This window comes from Hemitrygon akajei, chromosome 6 (genome assembly GCF_048418815.1).
Source record: "Hemitrygon akajei chromosome 6, sHemAka1.3, whole genome shotgun sequence".
Lineage (NCBI taxonomy): Eukaryota > Metazoa > Chordata > Chondrichthyes > Myliobatiformes > Dasyatidae > Hemitrygon > Hemitrygon akajei.
Genome location: NC_133129.1, coordinates 6,040,896 through 6,060,254, shown reverse-complemented (window position 1 = coordinate 6,060,254; position 19,359 = coordinate 6,040,896). Strand labels below are relative to the sequence as shown.

The 19,359-nt window shown below is 43.9% G+C and overlaps 1 protein-coding gene across 2 annotated transcripts in view; it reads left to right on the top strand.

Moving 5' to 3' along the window:
* The window catches only part of nup155 (nucleoporin 155), a 278,025-nt gene that overhangs the window by 150,938 nt on the left and 107,728 nt on the right, over nucleotides 1–19,359 (top strand). For both annotated transcript variants that reach the window (XM_073047830.1, XM_073047831.1), the window contains 3 exons: nucleotides 5,819–5,978; nucleotides 9,580–9,646; nucleotides 15,089–15,204. In XM_073047830.1, the coding sequence (XP_072903931.1) occupies nucleotides 5,819–5,978; nucleotides 9,580–9,646; nucleotides 15,089–15,204 (343 nt within the window). The remainder of the gene's footprint in view (nucleotides 1–5,818; nucleotides 5,979–9,579; nucleotides 9,647–15,088; nucleotides 15,205–19,359) is intronic.

The following is a 19,359-nucleotide window of genomic DNA, read 5'->3' as shown; positions in this document are numbered from 1 at the left end:
GATCGAATACTGGGGGGCAGCACTGACATGGAGGCCAGTCCTCATCTGAGCTCAGATGCTGCACTTGACTGCAGCAATAGGCAAGCCCACAGCTTGAGGCCTAGTTCTCATTACAACAGAAGCTATGCAGCTCACATGTCACCTGTCAACTACATGAGATTCACCATTCTATATGAAACATTCTGGTTCCATTAGCAGCGTGAGTCTAGGGAAGATTATCTCTGGCTCCACCAAACATGTAAGATTGAAGCGCAAGCCCACCCCAAGACCTCCTGTTTCTGTGGATACTGAATGATTCATTACCCTGTTTCAAATAAGTACCACAAAATCGCAACCACGATATCCTGAAGTAGGAAGGTGAACAGCCAGAGGTCGTGATACATATTGGTACCAATGACATAGGTTAGAAAAAGGAAGAGGTCTTGAAAACAGACTGCAGGACTTAAGAAAGTAGCTGAGAAGCAAGGCTCAAAGGTAGTAATCTCCGGATTGCTGTGAGTATAAGAATAGAGTGAGGTGGAGGATAAATGCGTGGCTGAGGGATTGCAGCAGGGGGAGGGATTCAGATTTCTGGATCATTGGGAGCTCTTCTGGTGCATGGTGTGACCTCTATAATAAGAACAGGTTGCACTTGATTCTGAAGGATCTTTATGTCCTCGTTGTCCACGGGAATGGTACCGGAGGATTAGAGGGAGGCGAATGTTGTCCCCTTGTTCAAAAAAGGTAGTAGGGATAGTCCAGGTAATTATAGACCAGTGAGCCTCACGTCTGTGGTGGGAAAGCTGTTGGAAAAGATTCTTAGAGATAGTATCTATAGGCATTTAGAGAATCATGGTCTTATCCGGGACAGTCAGCATGGCTTTGTGAAGGGCAGATCGTGCCTAACAAGCCTGATAGAGTTCTTTGAGGAGGTGACCTGGCATATAGATGAGGGTAGTGCAGTGGATGTGATCTACATGGATTTTAGTAAGGCATTTGACAAGGTTCCACACGGTAGGTTTATTCAGAAAGTCAGAAGGCATGGGATCCAGGGAAGTTTGGCCAGGTGGATTCAGAATTGGCTTGCCTGCAGGAGGCAGAGGGTCGTGGTGGAGGGAGTACATTCAGATTGGAGGGTTGTGACTAGTGGTGTCCCACAAGGATCTGTTCTGGGACCTCTACTTTTTGTGATTTTTATTAATGACCTGGATGTGGGGGTAGAAGGGTGGGTTGGCAAGTTTGCAGACGACACAAAGGTTGGTGGTGTTGTAGATAGTGTAGAGGATTGTCAAAGATTGCAGAGAGATATTGATAAGATGCAAAAGTGGGCTGAGAAGTGGCAGATGGAGTTCAAACCGGAAAAGTGTGAGGTGATACACTTTGGAAGGACAAACTCCAAGGCAGAATGCGAAGTAAATGGCAGGATACTTGGTAGTGTGGAGGAGCAGAGGGATCTGGGGGTACATGTCCACAGATCCCTGAAAGTTGCCTCACAGGTAGATAGGGTAGTTAAGAAAGCTTATGGGGTGTTAGCTTTCATAAGTCGAGGGATAGAGTTTAAGGGACGCGATGTAATGATGCAGCTCTATAAAACTCTAGTTAGGCCACACTTGGAGTACTGTGTCCAGTTCTGGTCACCTCACTATAGGAAGGATGTGGAAGCATTGGAAAGGGTACAGAGGAGATTTACCAGGATGCTGCCTGGTTTAGAGAGTATGGATTATGTTCAGAGATTAAGGGAGCTGGGGCTTTACTCTTTGGAGAGAAGGAGGATGAGAGGAGACATGATAGAGGTGTACAAGATATTAAGAGGAATAGACAGAGTGGACAGCCAGCGCCTCTTCCCCAGGGCACCACTGCTCAGTACAAGAGTACATGGCTTTAAGGTAAGGGGAAGGAAGTTCAAGGGGGATATTAAGGAAGATTTTTCACTCAGGGAGTGGTTGGTGCGTGGAATGCACTGCCTGAGTCAGTGGTGGAGGCAGATACACTAGTGAAGTTTAAGAGACTACTAGACAGGTATATGGAGGAATTTAAGGTGGGGGGTTATATGGGAGGCAGGGTTTGAGGGTCAGCACAACATTGTGGGCCGAAGGGCCAGTAATATGCTGTACTATTCTATGTTCATTCTACAAGTATGTGAAGAGCAAGTGGATAAGATGTGAGAGAATAGGGCCAATCAATTGTGACAGTGGAAATGAGTATATGGAATCATTAATGAATACTTTGTTTCAGTATTCACTACAGAAAAGGACCTTAGTGATTGCAGGGATGACTTACAGTGGACTCAAAAGCTTGAGCATATAGACATTAAGAAAGAGGGTGTGCTCGAGCTTTTGGAAAGCGTGAAGTTGGATAAGTCACTGGGGCTGGATGAGATATACTCCAGTCTACTGTGGGAATCGAGGGAGGAGATTGCTGAGTCTCTGGCAATGATCTTTGCATCATCAATGGGGACGGGAGAAGTTCCGGAGGATTTGAGGGTTGCAGATGTTCCCTTATTCAAGAAATGGAGTAGATTTAACCCAGGAAATTATAGACCAATAAATCTTACTTTAGTGGTTAGAAAGTTCCTGAGAGGCAGGATTCATGAACATTTGGAGAGGCATAATATGATTAGGAATAGACAGCATGGCTTTGTCAAAGGGAGGTCATGCCTTACGAGCCTGATTGAATTTTTTGAGGATCTGACTGAACACATTGATGAAGGTAGAGCTATATATGGATTTTAGCAAGGCATTTGATAAGGTACCCCATGCAAGGCTTAATGAGAAAGTAATGAGGCATGGGATCCAAGGGGACATTGCTTTGTGGATCCAGAACTGGTTTGCCATAGAAGGCAAAGAGTGGTTGTAGATGGGTCATATTCTGCATGGAGGCTGGTGACCAGTCATGTGCCTCAGGGATCTGTTCTGTGACCCCTACCCTTTGTGTCATTTTTATATATGACCTGAATGAGGAAGTGGAGGGATGGGTTAGTAAGTTTGCTGATGACACAAAGGTTGGTGGTGTTGTAGATAGGTCGTGGGGCTGTCAGAGGTTACAGCGGGACATTGATAGGTTGCAAAACTGAGCTGAGAAGAGGCAATGGTGGTGCAGGTGGATACGATAGGGTCTTTTAAGAGACTTTTGGATAGATAGGTGGAATAGATAGCTATGGGTAAGCCTAGTAATTTCTGAGGTAGGGACATGTTCGGTACAACTTTTGTGGTCTGAAGGGCCTGTATTGTGCTGTAGGTTTTCTATATGATCATCACATCAACATTAATGTATTCGTGGGATTGGTGGCGGCTGGCCACATAGAAAAGTGTAGTGAGTTCATTTTTGTGATTAAACACTACGCTGTCAAGGCAAACCAGAAATCATGGCTGACTGCAGAGGTTCGTGCACTCTTTTGAACCGAGACAGTGCCATGAGATCGGGGGCAGGATGACTCTAAAGTCAGCAAGAGCGGCACTTCCCCTTGCAAAACATGAGTTTGCACAGAAAATCCAGAGACACCTTTGTGACACCAGGGACACACAGTGTATGTGGCAAGGTATAAAAACCGTAACAGAATATAAGTCCACTCTGTGCATCAATGTCATTGATGGCTGCCTTCCAGATCGTCTGAATGCTTTCTATGCATGATTTCAGTTGAATGATGTGACATCGAGAAAAGTGTCCATGCTCCCTGAGGAACAGGCGCCCTGTCTGGCCGCAGGCAAGGTGGCGAGGACCTTAGCCAGGGTAAACCCACGTAAAGCTACAGGGCCAGAGAACATGCCTGGTCAGATGGTGAGGGACTGTGCAGCTAACAGGTCTTAACAGATGTTTTTAACGTCTCTCTGAAATAGTCCACTGTTCCTGCAGGCCTTAAGGTAGCCATCATTATTCTGGTGTCATGATGGTAATAGATAGATAGATAGATACTTTATTCATCCCCATGGGGAAATACAACTTTTTTTCCAATGTCCCATACACTTGTTGTAGCAAAACTAATTACATACAATACTTAACTCAGTAAAAAATATGATATGCATCTAAATCACTACCTCAAAAAGCATTAATAATAGCTTTTAAAAAGTTCTTAAGTCCTGGCGGTAGAATTGTAAAGCCTAATGGCATTGGGGAGTATTGACCTCTTCATCCTGTCTGAGGAGCATTGCATCGATAGTAACCTGTCGCTGAAACTGCTTCTCTGTCTCTGGATGGTGCTATGTAGAGGATGTTCAGAGTTATCCATAATTGACCGTAGCCTACTCAGCGCCCTTCGCTCAGCTACCGATGCTAAACTCTCGAGTACTTTGCCCACGACAGAGCCCGCCTTCCTTACCAGCTTATTAAGACGTGAGGCGTCCCTCTTCTTAATGCTTCCTCCCCAACACGCCACCACAAAGAAGAGGGCGCTCTCCACAACTGACCTATAGAACATGTTCAGCATCTCACTACAGACATTGAATGACGCCAACCTTCTTAGGAAGTACAGTCGACTCTGTGCCTTCCTGCACAAGGCATCTGTGTTGGCAGTCCAGTATGGTAATGGTAAGTGGCTTAAATGATTACTACCCAATGGCACTGATTTCAACACTCGTGAAGTGTTCGGAACAATTGGTTTTTGCTCGTATAAAATCTCATCTTCCAGCTACATTGGTACCTTTCCAGTTCACCTACTGCTCAAACCAGTCCACTGAGGGTGTCGTAGTCCTGACATTCCAGTTCGTCCTGTCCCACCTAAAAAATTATGCCTCATACTTCAGGTTTGTTTCATCGACTTCAGCTCTGTGTTTAACATTGTCATCCATCAGAGGCTGGTGATTGAACATTCGCAAGGACTCAACACTTCTCTCCGTAACTGGGTCTTGATGGAAAGACCACAGTCAGTCTGACTTAGCAGCAACATCTTGCTTAGCAGTGATGCCCCTCAGATTTGTATCCCAGTCCACGGCTGTTCACACTGTGGACTTACGACTGCACTTCCAGATCCAGCTCAAATTGCATCATCATGTTCGCCAATGATGCTACAGTAGTTTGCCAGCATACTGAGAACAGGTTGACAGGATTGCCCAATGCTGCAAGAACATTATGTCCTTGGCGTGGAAGTAATGGATGATCTAACCAGGACCCACAATACCACCTCACTAGTCAAGAAGGCACAGCAGCATCTTAGGAGACTGAGCCATGCAAGGCTCCTCGCTCTCATCCTAACAATTTTCTACAGGAGAACCTTCAAGAATGTCGTGTCTTCCTACATCATTGTGTAGTACAGAAGCTGCAAGGCATTGGACCACAAGACCCTACAGATAATTGCCCAGATAATCACTGGGGTCTCCCTCCAACCTATTTGTGACATTTACCAGAAGCATTGCAGACAAAGGGCCCAAATATGGTTGAGGATCCCTACCACCCGTCCCACATTCTCTTTGACTCACTACCATCAGGAAGCAGGTACAGAAGCATTATGACAAGGACTGTCAGACTGGGTAACAGCTTCTTATCTCAGGTTGTGAGAATACCCTGCTACCACCAATGTCTCGTCACCTGATAGCAAGCTGTTTACTGTACTGTTGACTGTTTATTGATGCTCCGCTTTACTCCATGCATTTTGAATTATGTTTTATTAACTAACTAATAAGCAAATAGCACCACTGTCCCTGTCCCTCATCTGCCATCCTTTTCCTTCAACCCCCATCTTGTCAGCTATCCCATCCTCAACTCTACCTCCCTTGCCTTCTTCCTTTTCCTCCACCTCTGCCTCTCCCATCACCCCTCTTCCTTCTCTTCCTCTGCTGCACTTTCCTTGCACCCAGCACCTCATCAGGCTGTGATAGTTTATTTCTGTTCATGTCATACTCTATAGGTTTGAAGCCTGTGGGAATGTCGACTCCTCTCTTTTCTCCTGGGAGCCCTGCACTCTACAGTGGGGTTTCTCTGCCCACGACCCCCACCATGTCTGGACCCGAGGTTGTATTTTCTGGAAAACATAATGGGATTTGCATCTACTTCACTCGGATCTTGGGGTATGTGACTGAGCTGAGCTTGCACAAAAGGTTATCGTAAAAGAAAGAGAAATTTTAGCTGATCACACTTCTTGTTTAGTAACCCCTTCTGGAGCTGAGTTCCAAACCCCCTTCTTCTAATCCTCCCACTGCCATCTGTACTTATTCTTTATGTAGAGAGTAGAGAAGTCTGTCATCTTTTGATCTGAATATTCTCTGAATTCTTCCCTGTGATTTTTTAAAATGTTCTTTCAGGGCCCTTATTTGATTTTGGCTTCCTGAATTTCCTTATGCTTGCTTCCTTTTTGGCTAAATGTGCAATATCTCTCATCTCCCAAGGTTTCCGAACATTGCCATCCTTGTATTTCCTCCTATTGGAACATGCCAGTGCTGAATTCAAATTGAAGTTGAAATTAATAGTCATTTAACCACACACATGTGTATACAGCTAAACAAAACAGTGTTCCTCAGGGGTCAAAGTGCTAAACAATCACCTGTAGGACATATAGTCAAAAAATAGTATTAGCTCCAATTCCTAGGGTGCATGCCTTAAGATTGATGACATTGCTCTAGAGCTTTGTTTCTGCAAGGACAAGCACACAGCAGATCCTGAGGCAACCACGGTCGAAGGCAATTTAGCTTCTCTTCCATGCACCGAATACTTTCGAGCAGCACCAATAGGAGAGCTGGCTGATCAGTGTACTGTACATGACAGATGTGGTCTTAATTAGAGTTCAAGACAAGTGGAAGGAAATTTCTTCCCAAGAGAGGTTGAATCTTGGCCGCCTTGGAGAATGAGTTTCTGAGTATTTTCAAAGTTGAAATCAGTACATTTTTAGGCATTAAGTGAATTGAGGGCATTGAGTTAGTAACAATTTGTTGATAAGGCCAGGACATTTAATGTAATCTATGTGGGCTTTAGTGGAGCTTTTTACTATGTTCCTGGGAGATTGGCCCAAAAGAGCTATTTTGGATAGGGGATTGGAAATTTTATAAAAGAATTATGAACCTCATATTTTGCCCAGGTAGTCTGTACCATATTACCATATAACAATTACAGCACAGAAACAGGGCATCTCGGCCCTTCTAGTCCATGCCGAACGCTTACTCTCACCTAGTCCCACTGGCCCGCACTCAGCCCATAACCCTCCATTCCTTTCCTGTCCATATACCTATCCAATTTTACTTTAAATGACAATACCAAACCCACTTCTCCCACTTCTACTGGAAGCTTGTTCCACACAGCTACCACTCTCTGAGTAAAGAAATTCCCCCTCGTGTTACCCTTAAACTTTTGCCCCCTAACTCTCAACTCAAGTCCTCTTGTTTGAATCTCCCCTACTCTCAATGGGAAAAGCCTATCCACGTCAACTCTATCTATCCCCCTCATAATTTTAAATACCTCTATCAAGTCCCCCCTCAACCTTCTACGCTCCAAAGAATAAAGACCTGACTTGTTCAACCTTTCCCTGTAACTTGGGTGCTGAAACCCAGGTAACATTCTAGTAAATCTTCTCTGTACTCTGTCTATTTTGTTGACATCTTTCCTATAATTCAGTGACCAGAACAGTACACAGTACTCCAAATTCGGCCTTACCAGTGCCTTGTACAATTTTAACATTACATCCCAAGTCCTATACTTAATGCTCTGATTTATAAAGGCCAGCATACCAAAAGCTTTCTTCACCACCCTATCCACATGAGATTCCACCTTCAGGGAACTATGCACTATTATTCCTAGATCACTCTGTTCTACTGCATTCTTCAATGCCCTACCATTTACCATGTATGTCCTATTTGGATTATTCCTACCAAAATGTAGCACCTCACACTTATCAGCATTAAACTCCATCTGCCATCTTTCAGCCCACTCTTCTAACTGGCCTAAATCTCTCTGCAAGCTTTGAAAACCTACTTCATTATCCACAACGCCACCTACCTTAGTATCATCTGCATACTTACTAATCCAATTTACCACCCCATCATCCAGATCATTAATGTATATGACAAACAACATTGGACCCAATACAGATCCCTGAGGCACACCACTAGTCACCGGCTTCCAACCTGACAAACAGTTATCCACCACTACTCTCTGGCATCCCTCATCCAACCACTGTTGAATCCATTTTACTACTTCAATATTAACACCTAAAGATTGAACCTTCCACGCAGGACCTTGTCAAAGGCCTTACTGAAGTCCATATAGACAACATCCACTGCTTTACCCTCATCAACTTTCCTTGTAACCTCTTCAAAAAATTCAATAAGATTTGTCAAACCTGACCTTCCACGTACAAATCCATGCTGACTGTTCCTAATCAGATCCTGTCTATCTAGATAATTATATATACCATCTCTAAGAATACTTTCCATTAATTTACCCACCACTGACGTCAAACTGACAGGCCTATAATTGCTAGGTTTACTCTTAGAACCCTTTTTAAACAACAGAACCACGTGAGCAATACGCCAATCCTCGGGCACCATCCCCGTTTCTAATGACATTTGAAATATTTCTGTCAGAGCCCCTGCTATTTCTACACTAAATTCCCTCAAGGTCCTAGGGAATATCCTGTCAGGACCTGGAGATTTATCCACTTTTATATTCCTTAAAAGCGCCAGTACTTCCTCCTCTTTAATCATCATAGTTTCCATAACTTCCCTACTTGTTTCCCTTACCTTACACAATTCAATATCCTTCTCCTTAGTGAATACCAAAGAAAAGAAATTGTTCAAAATCTCTCCCATCTCTTTCGGCTCCACACATAGCTGTCCACTCTGATTCTCTAAGGGACCAATTTTATCCCTCACTATCCTTTTGCTATTAATATAACTGTAGAAACCCTTTGGATTTATTTTCACCTTACTTGCCTAAGCAACCTCGTATCTTTTAGCTTTTCTAATTTCTTTCTTAAGATTCTTCTTACATTCTTTATATTCGTCGAGCACCTCATTTACTCCATGCTGCCATGCTACTCCATGTAGCCCAGGAGTGTGAATATTAATTTATCTGATTAAGGGCAAACTGTCCTTAAAGCTAACTGCAACTATCCATTTCTCTCCCCTCCTGATCTACCCAGGTCCACTCTCAGTTTCTTTCCATTTGTCCACCTGCTCATCAACCACTCACTCCTTCCACTGGGTCCCCTACTACCTCCTGTCCCAACAGTTCCTTGTGTCCGCCATTCCTGCTTTTTTAGGTTCAATTCCTCAGCTTCCTTATCACATTCCAAAGTCTCCACTCCTTTTTGCCTGAGTTATCACTTACCAGCTTCTGTCACTTTTTTCATCTTTCTTCCCCATACCTGTTTGCATCTGCCAACTACCTCCTCATGTGGATCCGGCTATCACTTGCAAGCTCTTGAAACAGCCTTCCCTGTTGCCCACACTCTGTCTATATCAGCTTACCTCCCTTCTACTCCTTTCATGCAGGTGAAAGATCTTGATCCTAAATATCTACTGTTCCCTCTACATTTCCCACTACTGATGTGGCCTGACTTGCTGTGTTCCTGCAACAGTTTGTTTTTTGCTCCACAAAGGATATTATTGGAAGAATGTAGTCTGTAACTAGGGTAGATTCCTGACCTGAGATAATGCAGAGGTGACTTTGATGTTTCAGGAATATTTGGGATAGCAGCATTGTGATGGAGCAGACCATGCAGCACTACAGGCAGCAGGCAATAATGGTGAGTACACATTTTGATATTGATCCTTCATTGTGAGAAGCGACAGCTACTGTTGCTGAATATGGTCTACTTCTTAGCCAAGCCAGTTGATAAGATAATATTTTTAAAATTGTCCTACTCTGCTACAGAAAGCAACATCATTTTCTATAGAATCATAGTTTCCAAGTTCTTGTTTTTTAGAATCCTGGTTTGTGTGAAGTTGGAGCATAACGTTTCTCCGGCAAATGAAGGCAGTTATCCCATATGCCTTCCTAACCATGTTATCTGTCCATATTGCCACCTTCAAGAAAATATGCTCTTATATACCAAGGTCCTTCTGTTCCTTACATTTGCTAAGATGCTACCATTGATGGGTTATTGTTCCAGCCTCACTCAGACTCCCAAAATGTATCACCTCAAATTAGTCTTGAATGAATTCCATCTGCCCCATTTCAGTGCATTTCACCATGTGGTCACCCGTTATAGGAATGACATGGTTAAACTGGAAAGAGTGTGTAAAGCATTTAAGACAATGTTACGGAGACTCAAGGGCACGAGTTATCAGGAGAGGTTGTTCAGGCTAGATCTTTATTCCTTGGAATGTTGGAGAATGAATTGTGACATATGGAATACTAAAATTTATGAGAAGCATAGATGAGATGGATGATAAAGGTCTTTCCCAGGGCATAAATTTAGGGTGAAAGGGGAAAGATCTGATTCATTGAACCGCAAGTGGTGAGTATCTAGAATGAGCCGCCAGAGTAAATGGTTGAGGCAGGTACAACATTAAAAAAAATTTGGATAGATACATGTGGGGGCTAGGCTCAGAGAGATAGGGACAGAGCACAGGAAATTGTGATTTGTTTGGTGGGCAACATGGTTGGCATGGATTCGTTAGGTAGCCAGCCCTATCTCTGTTATACAGTGCGTATAAAAAGTATTCACCACCCTTGGAAGATACCTTGTTTTATTGTTTTACAACATTGAATCACAGTGGATTTAATTTGGCTTTTTTTTTGCCCCTGATCAACAGAAAAAGACTGTTGTCTCAAAGTGAAAACAGATCTGTACAAGTGATCTAAATTACCTACAAATATAAAATAATTGATTGCATAGGTATTCACCCCCTTTAATATGACACCAAATCATCATTGGTTTTAGAAGTCGCGTAATTAGTTAAATGGAGATCACTGTGTGCAGCCATGGTGTTTCAATTGGTTGTAGTAGAAATACACTTGTATCTGGATGAGTCAGTCTGCTGGTGAGTCAGTATCCTGGCAAAAACTCCACCATGAAGACAAAAGAACACTCCAGGCAACTCCGTGAGAAGGTTATTGAAAAGCATGTCAGGAGATGGATACAAGAAAATTTCCAAGTCACTGAATATCCCTTGGAGTGCGGTTAAGTCAATCATCGAGAAATGGAAAAAATAAAGCACAGCTGTAAGCCCGCCGATAGTAGGCTGTCCCCAAAAACTGAATGACTATGCAAGAAAGGGACTAGTGAAGGAGGCCAACAAGAGTTCTATGACAACTCTGTAGCAGTAACAAGCTTCAGTGGCTGAGATGGGAGAGACTGTGCATACAACTGGGTGCTTCAACAGTCTCAGCTTTATGGCAGAGTGGCAAAGAGAAAACCACTGTTGAAAAAAAACACATGAAAACTGGGCTGGAGTTTGCCAGAATGCATGTGGGAGACTGAAGTCAACTAGAAGAAGGTTCTGTGGTCTGATGAAACCAAAATTTAGATTTTGGCCATCAGACTAAATTCTATGTATTTAGATGGTGGCTGCATCATACTGTGGGGATGCTTCACTGCCGCAGGCCCTGGAAGGCTTGTGAAGTTAAGGGTAAAATGAATGAAGCAAAGTACAGGGAAATTATGGAGGAAACCCCAATGCAGTCTACAAGAGAACAGCAACTTAGGGGAAGATCAGTTTTTCAGCAAGACAAAGACCCCAAGCTTTAATCCCCTTTTAGTGTCACCTCTATATGTGGAGAATTGCACTATCCCTCCACCGAATTCTTCACTTACAAAATCTCTTTCAAATGTTTTCGTTTAGGCTGTCATCTGGACCTTCTGGCTCTGTGTACAGATAGCCCCTGTTGTCTCCAGTGGACCGTACATTTTCTCTGGTCATTTCTTTGCCCTTTATATGCAAGACCTTTGGATTTACCTTAGCCCTGTCTGTAACTCATTTCCTGTTTCCTTTTTAAATGTGTTCCTACATATCGGATTCCTGACAGACCACATCTGTCATTAATTCTGAACACCTGTCATACATCCTCTTGCTCTTCATACAAGAGCAAGAGGATAAGACGTGAAAGAATAGGACCGATCAAGTGTGACAGTGGGAAAGTGTGTATGGAACTGGAGGAAATAGCATAGGTACTTAATGAATACTTTACTTCAGTATTCACTATGGAAAAGAATCATAGTGATTGTAGTGATGACTTTCAGCAGACTGAAAAGCTTGAGCATGTAGCTATTAAAGAGGATGTGCTGGAGTTTTTGGAAAGCATCAGGTTGGATAAGTCGCCGGGACCGAACGAAATGTACCCCAGGCTACTCCGGGAGGCGATGGAGGGGATTGCTGAGCCTTGGCGATGATCTTTGCATCATCAGTGGGGAAGGGAGATGTTCCGGAGGATTGGAGGGTTGTGGATGTTATTTCTTTATTCAAGAAAAGGAGTAGAGATAGCCCAGGAAATTATAGACCAGTGAGTTTTACCTCAGTGATTAGTAAGTTGATGGAGAAGATCCTGAGAGGCAGGATTAATGAACATTTGGAGAGGTATAATATGATTAGGAGTAGTCAGCATTGCTTTGTCAAGGGCAGGTCGTGCCTTATGAGTCTGATTGAATTTTTTGAGGATGTGACTAAAGACATTGATGAAGGAAGAGCAGTAGATGTAATGTATATGGATTTTAGCAAGGCATTTGATAAAGTACCCCATTCACCTGTGAGTCGGCTGGTGGGTATGCTGTGTTCGGTGCTCCCGGTGCAGCCTTTTATATATTGGTGAGACCCAACACAGGCTGGGAGACCATTTTGCTGAACACCTATGCTCTGTCCACCAGAGAAAGCAGGATCTCCCAGTGGCCACACATTTTAATTCCACGTCCCATTCCCATTCTGATATGTTTATCCATGGCCTCCTCTACTGTCAAGATGAAGCCACACTCAGGCTGGAGGAAGAACACCTTATATTTCGTCTGGGTAGCCTCTAAACTGATGGCATTGTTACGTACCCCGTAACTGGATGTCTGACCAGCAGAGAAAGAAGAATCCGTTGGAGTCTGGTGGTACTATATTCAAAAGTGTTTATTAATAAAATAAGCAAATCAATACCAATAATGCAAATATATAGATAACACACATTAGCAATAATAAACCTAAAAGTGTAGGAATAATAATTAGGAATAATAAACAAGCTCTATTGATGTCTAGGGGTAAATGAATTGTCATAGAATATAAAGTTCAGTTCATGCGTGCTGAGGTAGATATGGTTGTTGTAATCGTTGGAGAGAGAGAGAGAGCGAGCGAGAAGTAACAGCTACAGCAGTCAAACCTTCCTTTGCGTTCTTGATCCGTCGTGTCGTTGTGGCCATTCAGTTATGACCCCTCTGTCCTTCAGCTAGACCGTTCTTCTGTGGTGGACTTGTCACTCTGGCATGAGTGGACACACACACACAAGTCCCCACCGGCCCTGCTATTACACTGTGAGTTTTACTGACTGACCTTCTGGTTCAGTCTCCGAAGCCCCACCACCTTCCCGTTCCAACACTCAATCAGTGTCCACTAGTGTGTCTCCTGGTCTATCTGAAGGGTGTCTCTCCAGACCTGACTTTTATCCCTACTCACGGGGTCTCAGCTATCAATCAATTTTGAATGGCTGTGTTCATCAAACCAGCCCACTCCGGCTGTCCACTGAGGAATGTTAATGAACAGAATGGTACAAGATAAATAACCCTCTCAGAAGTCATAATACGGTGAATCAACAAGTCTCTCTCCCCTCTCTTATCAGTAGCAGATGTTCCGGCATGTTTCCCCCTCATCTCTCTCTCTCATGAGCAGCATAGCAACAGTAATGGTTTGTGATTCTCCCGGGGGGGGGGGGGGGGTGGAATATGAGCAACTCTGCACCCTTCTGCCCATCAGAGCTGTTCATCCTTCATAACAGCATGAACATTGATTTTTCTAACTTCCATTAATGCCCCTCCTCCCCTTCTCACCCTATCCCTTATTTATTTACTTATTCCCCCCTCCTTTTTTTTCTCGCTGTCTCTCTCACAATCACTCTTTGCCTATTCTCCATCTCCCTCTGGTGCTCCCTTCCCCCTTTCTTTCTCCCCAGGCATACTGTCCCATGATCCTTTCCCTTCTCCAGCTCTGTATCCCTTTTGCCAATCACCTTTCCAGCTCTTACTTTCACCCCTCCCCCTCCCGTCTTCTCCTATCATTTTGGATTCCCCCTTCCGCTCCTACTTTCAAATCTCTTACTATCTTTTCTTTCAGTTAGTCCTGACAAAGGGTCTCGGCCTGAAATGTTGACTGTGCTTCTTCGTATAGATGCTGCCTGGCCTGCTGCGTTCCACCAGCATTTTGTGTGTGTTGCTTGAATTTCCAGCATCTGCAGATTTCCTCGTGTTTACAAGGATGTTGCCTGGATTGGGGAGCATGCCTTATTAGAATAGGTTGAGTGAACTCGGCCTTTTCTCCTTGGAGCAAAGGAGGATGAGAGGTGACCTGGTAGAGGTGTATAAGATGATGAGAGGCATTGATCGTGTGGATAGTCAGAGGCTTTTTCCCAGGGCTGAAATGGTTGCCACAAGAGGACCCAGGTTTAAGGTGCTGGGGAATAGGTACAGAGGAGATGTCAGGGGTAAGTTTTTTACTCAGAGAGTGGTGAGTGCATGAAATGGGCTGCCGGCAACGGTGATGGAGGCGGATACAATAGGGTCTTTTAAGAGGCTTTTAGGTAGGTACATGGATCTTAGAAAAATAGAGGGCTATGGGTAAACCTAGTAATTTCTGAGGTAGGGACATGTTCAGCACAACTTTGTGGGCTGAAGGCCTATATTGTGCTGTAGTTTTCTATGTTTCTATTCCCTTTTTTCCTCTTATCCATCCCTCTGTCACTTGGCATTTAGGGTCGCATGCACTTGTAATTAGATGGGCAATGGAGGACCATCCTCCAGATACTGGAGTTGCCTGTCTCATTACAGGGCCATAGATACAGTAGATTTTCAGTCTTATTCATAATGGAGGATTTGGCCGAAGTAGGTTTGAAGTTTCCACTTGCAGGTAAATCTGTATATACTTCCCACATTGTAGTCAAAGGAGAAGCAGTGAGAGTTCAGCCAATATGTAAGGCTAATAGCCAGTATCACAAGTGCAGGCACACGTGCAATTGGTTAAATTTGATATTCATATTACTAACTGTGGCCTTTCTCTCACAGTTGGAGAGCAGCGTTTCTGCAAAGGTTCTCGCAAACGTTCTACTGGAACTCAATGGATTGCGAGATTTCCTTGATAGGAACTCGCAGTTTGGTTCTGGAAGTTTGGGAAATGTGAGGTAAGATCAATGTGAAGCTGATGCCTGGTCACTGAAATACAGAGAATGTACAATATCGAAATAAGCCATTATCTCAGTTCCTGTCTCTAGAGGTTAAAGTTCCTTTATAATTCTGTTTTCATCCTGAAATGCTTTTGTAGTTTTTGCACTCTGCTCCCTCTCTCCATTCCTCTTATCTTCCCCTACTCTGGACTACTCTTCTCCTCTACCTCCTCCTCCCCACTGCTTCCTCCACTCTCGAGAGCCCCTCTCCTCCTCCCTGCCACTGCTTCTCCCACCGTCGGCCACCACTCTGCTCCTCCTGCTCCCCCCAGCCCAATACATTAATTTATACGAACAATTAGGGTGTGAATGTACAAACAAGATTAGTAAGTTTGTGGGTGATGCTAAAATAGTGTTTTAAGTAGTGTAGAAGGTTATGAACAATTACAGGGGAATCTTGATCAGATAGAGATGTGGGCTGAAAATAGGCCAATTGTGAGGTAACACACACAAAATGCTGGTGGAACGCAGCAGGCCAGGCATCATCTATGGGAAGAAGCACTGTTGACGTTTCGGGCTGAGACCCTTCATCAGGACTAACTGAAAGCAAAGATAGTAAGAGATCTTGAATTTCCAGCATCTGCAGATTTCCTCGTGTTTACAGTTGTGATGTATTGCATTTTGGAAGATTAAACAAGGGTGGCCGTTACGCAATGAATGGTAGGGCCCTGGGGAGTGTATGTGCATGTGATGAATCGGTTATATACGGTGGTGAATACAGCTATATAGGATGCTCGTCAGCCCACATGGTGTACTGTTCTCAGTTTGGTCACCTCACTACAGGAAGAATGTGGAAACTATAGAAAGTGTGTAGAGGAGGTTTACAAGGATGTTGCCTGGATTGGGGAGCATGCCTAGGTTGAGTAAACTTGGCCTTTTCTCCTAGAAACGAAGGAGGATGAGAGGTGATCTGATAGAGATGTATAAGATGATGCGAGGCATTGATCGTGTAGATAGTCAGAGGCTTTTTCCCAGGGCTGAAATGGCTATCACAAGAGGGCACAGTTTTAAGCTGCTAGGAAGTAGGTACAGAGGAGATGTCGGGGTAAGTTTTTTTAAACGCAAAGAGTGGTGAGTGCATGGAATGGGCTGCCGGTGGTGGTGGTGGTAGAGGATACAATAGGGTCTTTTAAGAGATTCCTGGATAGGTACATGGAGCTCAGAAAAATAGAGGGCTATGAGTAAACCTAGGTAATTTCTAAAGTAAGTACATGTTCGGCACAGCATTGTGTGCCGAAGGATCTGTATTGTGGTGTAGGTTTTCTATGTTTCTATGTTTAAAGTGGAGGTTGATTGGATATTTGAGTAGTCATGGCATCAAATGTTACAGGGAGAATGTGAATGAGAGGGGTAATAAATCTGTCATGATGAAATGACGGAGCAGTTACAATGGGCCATATGGTCTAATTCTGCTCCTATGTATTATGGCATGCTGGCCTTCATCAGTCAGGGCACTGAGTAATGGAGTTGCAGAGTAACGCTGCATTAATGTGAGATGTTGGTGAGGCTGCACTCAGACTCTACTATTTTGGACTCCCTTTTACAGGAATGCTATAGTTAAACTAGACATAGTGCAGAAAAGATTTACCAGGATGTTGCCTGGATTTGGGGACCTGATTGACTAGGGAGAGGTTGTGTAGACTTGAGTTTACTCCCTGGAACGTAGGAGACTGAGGAATGATAAAATGGAGTCATGTAATATCAGGAATATCTAAAACAGGGTGAAAGTCTTTTTCCCAGGGAGGGCTGCTAATTCCTGTGGGCACAGGTTTCAGATTATGGACAAACTATTGAGAAGGGTCACCAAGCAGTTTCTTCATGGAAAAGGTGATGCAGACTTCGAATGAGCTACCAGAAATAGGCATTAAGCGAGCAACATTTAAAATGCAACACACACAAAATGCTGAAGGAACTCAACAGGCTAGGCAGCATCTATGTAAAAGTGTAAACAGTAAACCTTTTGGGCCAAGACTTTGTCTGCATTCAGAACCTTTCTTAAACAGCGGAAAAACATTGGCTATCCTCCAGTCCTCTGGTACCTCTCCTGTCGCTGAGGATGTTTTAAATATTGCTATAGCCTAGCAATTCCTGCATCTGCCTTCCACAGGGTCTGAGGCCCTGACAGTTTACCACCCTGATTTGCCTTTGGGGACCAAACACCTACTCATAGAAACATAGAAAACCTACAGCATAATACGGGCCCTTCGGCCCACAAAGTTGTGTCGAACATGTTCCTACCGTAGAAATTACTAGGCTTACCCAAAGCCCTCTATTTTTCTAAGCTCCATGTACCAATCCAAAATTCTCTTCAAAGACCCTATCATATCCACCTCCACTACCATTGCCGGCAGCCCATTCCATGCACTCACCACTCTCTGAGTAAAAGCTTACCCCTGACATCTCTGTACCTACTCTCCAGCACCTTAAACCTGTGTCCTCATGTGGCAACCTTTTCAGCCCTGGGTAAAAGCCTCTGACTATCCACACGATCAATGCCTCTCATCATCTTATATACCTCTATCAGGTCACCTCTCATCCTCCTTTGTTCCAAGGAGAAAAGGCCAAGTTCACTCAAACCTATTCTCCTAAGGCATGCTCCCCAATCCAGGCAACATCCTTGTAAATCTCCTCTGCACCCTTTCTATGGCTTCTACATCCTTCTTATAGTGAGACGACCAAAGCTGACTACAGTACTCCAAGTGGGGTCTGACCAGGGTCCTATATAGCTGCAACTTTACCTCTTGGCTCCTTAATTCAATTCCACGATTGATGAAGGCCAATACACCATATGCCTTCTTAACCACAGAGTCAACCTGCGCAGCTGCTTTGAGCGTCCTCTGGAGTAGGACCCCAAGATCCCTCTGATCCTCCACACTGCCAAGAGTCTTACCATTAATACTATATTCTGTCATCATATTTGACCCACCAAAATGAACCACTTCACACTTATCCGAGTTGAACTCCATCTGCCACTTTTCAGCCCAGTTTTGTATCCTATCAATGTCCCACTGAAACCTCTGACTGTCCTCTACACTATCCACAATACCTCCAACCTTAGTGTCATCTGCAAATTTACTAACCCATCCCTCCTCTAACTCATTCAGGTCATTTATAAAAATCACAAAGAGTAAGGGTCCCAGAATAAATCCCTGAGGCACTCAACTGGTGACCGTCCTCCATGCAGAATATGACCTGTCAACAACCACTCTTTGCCTTCTGTGGGCAAGCCATTTCTGGAACCACAAAGCAATGTCCCCTTGGATCCCATGCCTCCTTACTTTCTCAATAAGCCTTTCATGGGGTACCTTATCAAATGCCTTGTTGAAATCCGTATACACTACATCGACTGCTCTTCCTTCAACAATGTACTTAGCCACATCCTCAAAAAATTCAATCAGGCTCATAAGGCACGATCTGCCCTAGAGAAAGCCATGCTGTCTATTCCTAATCATATTATGCCTCCCCAAATGTTCAATAAATTCTGCCTCTCAGGATCTTCTCCATCAACTTATCAACCACTGAAAGACTCACTGGTCTATAATTTCCTGGGCTATCTCTACTCCCTTACTTGAATAAGGAAACAAAATCCTCAACCCTCCAATCCTCTGGAAACTCTCCTGTCTCCATTGATGATGCAAAGATCATTGCCAGAGGCCAATGATTTGCCCAATACCAAATCAAGTACAGCCTCTGCTCTTATAGGTTTATCTACATATTGTGTCCAGAAACCTTCCTGAACACACCTAACAAACTCCACCCCATCTGAACCCTTTGCTCTACGGAGATGCCACTCAATATTTGGGAAATGAGAATCTCCCATCACGACAACTGTTATTATTGCACCTTTCCAGGATCTGTTTCCCTATCTGCTCCTCGATATCCTTGTTACTATTTGGCAACCTGTAAAGAACTCCCAGTAAAGTGATTGACCTCTTCCTGTTCGTAATCTCCACCCACAGAGACTCCGTAGACAATCTCTCCATGGGGTCCACCGTTTTTGCAGCTGTGACACTCTCTCTCATCAACAGTGCCATGCTCCCATCTCTTTTGCCTCCCTCCCTGTCCTTTCTGAAACATCTAAAACCCGGCACCCAGTCTCTTCAGTTCGGTTCC